At 42.1% G+C, this 6,463-nt stretch overlaps 1 protein-coding gene across 1 annotated transcript; it reads right to left on the reverse strand.

Annotated features, from left to right (window-relative positions):
• Positions 1–521: 521 nt before the first annotated feature.
• Positions 522–5,904, reverse strand: ZNF281 (zinc finger protein 281). The gene has a single exon (XM_081948968.1). The coding sequence runs from the start codon at positions 5,556–5,558 to the stop codon at positions 2,850–2,852; it is 2,709 nt and encodes a 902-aa protein (XP_081805094.1). The 5' UTR covers positions 5,559–5,904; the 3' UTR covers positions 522–2,849.
• Positions 5,905–6,463: the final 559 nt, after the last annotated feature.

A 6,463-nucleotide genomic window follows, 5' to 3' on the forward strand; every position in this document is an offset into this window, starting at 1 on the left:
TCCCAAATTTGAAATCAAATCAAATCAGCCTCAATGGAGAGTAATATGCTTCAGAAGGCACAACTAAACTCTACCTAGGCTAGATCTAGTTTAATCCCTTCATCTGGATATTAAAATAGCTCTTTTTTAAGAGCCAAAATCTTTCATCAATTTTCTGGTGGGTCTAGGAAATCAGGTGAAATTGAATTAGGCTTCTGGTTATTTACTAAATATCTGATCATAATTCAACAATTAATGGTTAAAATAAACTTTGGTTTAACCTAACATGTAAAACCGTGCTTCCTTTCCATTTCCTTCCCAAATATATAAAATGAGGCAATGCAATACTATAATTTATCCAATTGACATCTAACTCTCCAACAGAATTCCAGAGCTACTAAAATAAAACCAAATCACTGCTGACACTTCTCAGTATTCTAAATATGTCAAATTGTATCCTTTACTGTAAGTAATCTGATACTACTAATAGTTCATTTGTTTGAAAAGCATCTCCAAAGAAATCCATATAGAGTAGGATAAATAATTTAAAGCTCAAAATAACGAAAAACTGTGTTTTATTGTTCACCTAAAGAAGTTTTACAATAAAAATACTTTTTAAAAGCAAGCAAGTTATTCTTCTTTTGTTCCAGCGTTTAGTTTCAAGCATTTTATGGAATTGTCTTGACAAAGCCAGAGGTGTAACTGGATAGATAATACAATGGCATCTTCTTTCCTTAGTTGTGTGAACAGCATTTTAATTGGTCACAGTCTAAAGCAAACAATCCCTATCCACACTATCCAGTACACACAATATAAAGAAAAATAACTGCACTGGAACAAAATACCCCAAAAGACAAAGAAAAACCCATAGCAGAACTACACAGTGGTTAAGATATATTCCATCCCTTGATGATAAATTGTGCTCTATAACTAGATGGCAGGGGAAATTAACAGCACTAATTTGAAGGACGGGAAATACATTATCAAATATATATATGTATATATATATATACTTAAATGAGATTTAATTAATTACGCATTAGTAATAAGGTGATGTCTCATTTGGTGAAGTGTTCAAGTTGATTTAGTAGGCAGGAATAAGAGAAAAATGGGTATATTTAGCATTCTGTAACAATTTAGGAATTTAAAGTTTTTGTAATACATCTTCATAACTGAAGTGTTTTACACTTGCACAATGTTAATCACTTTATTATACATGAACACCTGAAAGGCCAATTACACAATAAGACTGCAAACAACCACTGGTATTTTTCTGCCTTCTGAAAGCCCCTAAGGCAGAAGTATCACCAAAAGTACATTTAAAAAATCTGCAAAAACATCACCAAAATTACATTTAAAAACTATTTTTTTAAAAAAAAATCTGCAAAAAAAGTGGTTCTGGACAGTGCAACTGCTTTTTAGCAGTTTTAAAGTAGCCACTAAGTTCTCTAGAAGGTTTTTGTGGCTTCACAGGCTTTAATCAAGATTCACATATCATAAATATTGTACCACAAAATATACATTAATTTGAGCAACAAATTCCTTAGGAAGATTCTGCTTACAAGAGACCACATAGGTACCTGTCACATGGTTCGTATGTTGAGGCCAATCTCTGAATCCAAGTAAAGTCTCATGACCCAAGCCTGCAAAGTCTTCTACACATCCTTAAAACCCACACGTAATCTGAACCCCACCCCAAAATTCAAGACAGTTTGTGGATGTAAATCCCAATGCACACTGGGAGACTTCTCTATGTACAACTAATTGTTCTTTATTGTATCTTATATAGAAAACTTTATAAACTTCTAAAATAAAGGGGGGTATTCCACTGTTTAACTCCTGACGTCATGAGACATCTGAAAGTACGTAATATTATGCAATCTTCTGGAATGTATATCTTCTAAAATTCCAACTGTTAAGCTAAGGGACAAGAAAAAATATCACAATCTTGGCAAACAAACTTGGTATAGAAAACAGAGGATTAAAAAGACAGTTTAAGATGTTTAAAAAATGAGCAAAGGGAAATAAAAGGTTGGAGGCCAATTGAACGGATTTTTAAAAATATATAATAAATAATGCATTCCAAAGTGTGTATAAATTATTACTGTAATTTGAATTTGGGGCTACATGAAATTACTACTTCAAAAATCCCCTTGTAGATTATACCATTAATATCTCTTTACAGAATTATAATCTTCTAGGGACAGGGAGGAAGGAGAATGGACATTATTTTTTTAAAGCTATCATTCCAGGAAACATACCAAGGATCTGAGAGTAGCTACCATAAAAATATGGAATGGGCATTATCTTCTGGAAAAAGAAATAAAGTAGTATGTTAAAAACTATAAACAAGCCTTAGGCAGCTAAATTCTCAGACAGCAATTTGCAATGTCTTAGAACCCTTTGTTAAATGGCAGAATAGAGTTACCACTTATTTGTAAATTCAAAACTCCAATACACCAACAGTGTACAGAATCTCCTTGCTTCATTACATTTTCCTGAGAGTAAAGCAATTAACATAATCTTAATCCTAAAACAAAAGTGATTTTTTTTGTCTTGGTTTTTAATTTTTTTTTCTTTTTTGCAATTGCAATTTTTGGGCTATTCCCTGACAATCTAAGTTAAGTAAGTTTGATTGCTAAACACTGTCACATAAACACAAAAAATGCAAACTATAATGTCTATTGATCTGATTAAAAATCATAATACAACCCAATTTAAAATTAACAAAACTAAATATGAAAAATTGCATTGAAAGGGCGTGTTACATTATTTGTATTAGGATCATGTAGAAACATTCCAATGGCAGTGTTATCAAAATAAAACTAACACATTAAGACTACCCCCTAAGCCTAGCCATACTTGAGACTCTACCTATAACTTTGGCTAGTTGGGGTCTTTACTCTTGTACTACATGGCTCACTAACATCAGACATTATATTTGAATACCCTGAGAAATCTGATACTGAAGTCCTTACTCTATGGTCCACTTCTCCATTAGAGTTAGCAATAAAAGTCATTGGCACCCTGCTGCCCGTCTTAAACTGAGAACCAAATGCTTGTGCAAAGGTCTCTATCTGATATGTTGCTCGATGTTCTAGGTCCTTCTGAGGATCTATCTGGTTAGCTAGCTCCTGAGATGGAATGGGAAAGCTTGTTGAAGTTTCTAGAGTTTTTTGTTCCTTCTGGCTATTCAGTTTTTGAGGTGTAGTATGATAGCCTGATGAAGTGTCTATGTTTTTTTGAGAATCTATCAGGTCATCTAGTTCTTGTGAAGGAGTCAACTGTTGATGGGTTGCCTCCAAAGCAGACAAATAAAAACCTGGCTGAGATCCAAGCAACATCCCAAAAGGAGGCTTTGACAATGCAGATGGCAACACTGAGGTAACAGATTGGCTGAAACCACACTCAAGTGGGGACGTAGTGTACACTTGTTTGTCTGGAAACAAAGTATGGTTATGAAGGCTTGAAGATAAACTTACAAATTGGAAACTGGGACCAAAAGCAAAACCAGTGCTATTGGTTGTTCTTTCAAAAGCATGTTGGAGGTATTTTGAGTATTCTTGCAACATGCTTGCTTTGTCATTTGAAGCTGCCTGGGAGCTGGGACTCAGGTTCTCCTCTTGAACCATCTCTGTATGCTCTCCTGAAGCTTGCAAGTCCACACGCTGCTCAGTGATGCTGAAGGGATCTTCTTTCTGGCCTTCTGATTTGTGAGAGTATTGATCTAGAAGACTTTGCAAGACTTCATCAGGAATGCCAGACTTATCATGACAAGATTTGATGTCAGCATTAAGAGACGCTGGGTCAATAAGAGATAATGGGGTCTCATTGTCCATAACACTTACCCCTGCAGACTGAATAACAGACGGTTGGGAGGCCATATGCCCAACATTTATAGAAAAGGCACTGTTACTGCTGGCGGTTTGCAAATATCTTCTTTTCTTTGAAAACTGCATGGCATCATCATAATTGCTACTTATTTGACCTGATTTGCCACTTGCTGCTTGGAGAAGGCCAATAGCATCAACACTGGAATTTGCGACTAGGCCAAGAGAGCTACTTGGTTTTCCAGAAAATTGCTTCTGACCAAGGAGGTCTGGTAATGGTGACATAAAATTAAGAAAGCTCTTATCTGCACTTTTCCGGTTTCCTTTTTTAAAGATTAGTTTTGGCACCTTTTTCTGTAGCTCTTCCAACCCAGTGCCAATCAAGCCGCCACTGGAAGACACTATTGGAATTTCTACTGCGTAATTCTGCAAGGACATATTAGATGCAATTTGAGATTCAGATATTTTATGACTAGTTTTATGTTCTTTGTTTTCAGTGGGTATACATTTTGCTTTGCTTTTTCTCTTTGATGAACCTGTATTTCCCTGAGACAACATAGACAAGTTGCCCATGCTATGATTTGATGGCCCAGGATCCATTCCAGCACCTGCTTTCCCTATGGCTTCTCCACATGTACGTCTGTGCTTCAAAAGTCTATCAGTTCTTGAAAAATACTGCTGACAGGTTTCACATTTGTATGGCTTTTCTCCGCTGTGCGTTCTCTTGTGCCTCTCCATGTGATACTTCTGGATGAACTTCATACTGCATTGGTCACATCCAAATGGCTTCTCCCTACTGTGGATTTTTTCGTGCCTTTGAAGCAAATACTTCTGAATGAAACCCATGTTGCACTGACTACACTGGAAAGGCCTCTCACCAGTATGGATAAGCACATGCCTGCGCAGATGATAGGAACTCCTGAAGGCAGCATTACAGTGTTCACAAACATGAGGTTTCTGGCTAGGGGACAGCATGGCAGCCTCTCCATCTCCCGCCACAAGGGACTTGGCTGAAGTGCTCGGCTTCTTCTTGGCTTTGTTTCCCTGAGATTCTGACTTTGGCCTCTTCACCTTCTTGGCGTGGGCATCCTGTTTATGCTCATCTAAGCCAGCAGCACTTATTTCACCACTGCTTCTGATGCCCAGTAGCAAATCTCCTCTATGGGGGTGATGATGCAGGTGGTGAAAAAGGCTGAGGTCCTGGATCACACTCTGGTTGGCCCCTTCCACTCCGCCTCCTCCACCACCACCAAGAGTGGGATGCCTCTCCTCCCCAGCTATACCGAAGAGACCCCCATAATGGTGATGGTGGTGGTGGTGATGGTGCTGTTGTTGCTGCTGCTGCTGCTCTTCCTCCTCTTGATCGCTGGGCTTCTCCTGTTTGATGTTCACCAAGGAATGGAAGAAACCCCACGAGCTTCTCTGGGAGGAGGTGGCAGTGAGAGGAAACCCTCCTGTCGGCTCTTTCTTGAAAGTCATGCCCTGAGGGTGGGGAGGCGGCGGATGGGCAGGCGTCTCAGCGGCCGAGGAAGACGAAGAGGACGATGAAGAGGAGGAGGCTGCTGTGGCGGTAGCCGAAGCAGAAGTCAAACCACAATGCTGCGGGGGCGCGGCCGGGCGAGTGAAACTGGTGACTGGCGGCAGGCGGTGATTGAACATGACCATGCTGGGGGGGAACGTGGGATCCATCGCCGTCCTCTTGGAAGAACCGCCGCCGCCGCCGCTCAGGAAGCCGCTGCCGAGTTTCATATTTCCTTCGCGGATAGAAAAGGGAGCCGCCAAGCCGGGGAAAAGAAATAGGAGGAGGCGCGGCCCGCAGGGGCTGCTTCTGCTGCCGGACCCCGAAGCTGCGCCGCTCGCTCGCTTTTGACTCACTCACCCGCCGGCTGGCCGGCCGGCCCGCTCTCTTTCGCGCTCCGTGCTTTTTAACACTCGTTAGTCCGCCAGTCACGGCCGCCGACAGCCGGGCGCATCCTTCGTAGCCGCTCGGCCCCACCCGGCCCAACCTCGTCCCGCCGCCTCCGCCGCTGCTTCCTCCTGACGGCCGCCGCCTCCAGTTAAAAATATCGCCACAATGGAATTAGCAGAGCCCCCTGGAAGGCCTGTACTGCACATGCGCCACGCGCGGCATGCTGGGAAGGATTGCCCAGTCAGGAGGGCACTAATGTTGGGGAGGCAGGAAGGCGCAGGCGCGGATTGACCCCCTGCATCTCTCTCCCCCCCCCTCCTCACGCGCCCCCTCCCCTTGGTTCGCTTCCCTCGAGGGCATTACCTCACTGTCACCGCGACCTGGCCAGTCTCGGTCGTTCCCGGTAGGGCACTTGCTCCATAAAAGGGACACCGGTGGCCGCGTTAGGGGGTCTTTTGGCCTCATGCGAATAAACTGAGTACTCTCTCTCTCCCTAGCGGGATGTAAATGAACCTAGTTTCACACGTATGCAGTTAACACGCGTGTCTGCATAGTTTCTATGTGTCTGGAGAGGCGGGAGCAGTCTTATCCTGCTCACAGTTGGCCCATTCGTTGGTTATTCGTTGAATAACTGGGCGCATGTTAACTCGAGCGTGAATGCCCCTGATTGCAAACGGCCTTCCTCCCCACGAAAGCATGCGTGAAGTGTGGGAGAAACGCTATCGCTTGTGTTTCCTGCAGCTAA

This window comes from Natrix helvetica, assembly GCF_964273705.1.
Source record: "Natrix helvetica genome assembly, chromosome: 3".
NCBI lineage: Eukaryota > Metazoa > Chordata > Lepidosauria > Squamata > Natricidae > Natrix > Natrix helvetica.

What these genes read in the sequence shown, in the direction of transcription:
- ZNF281 (XM_081948968.1), bottom strand. Translation starts at nt 5,558, where the DNA reads ATGAAACTCGGCAGCGGCTTCCTGAGCGGCGGCGGCGGCGGTTCTTCC.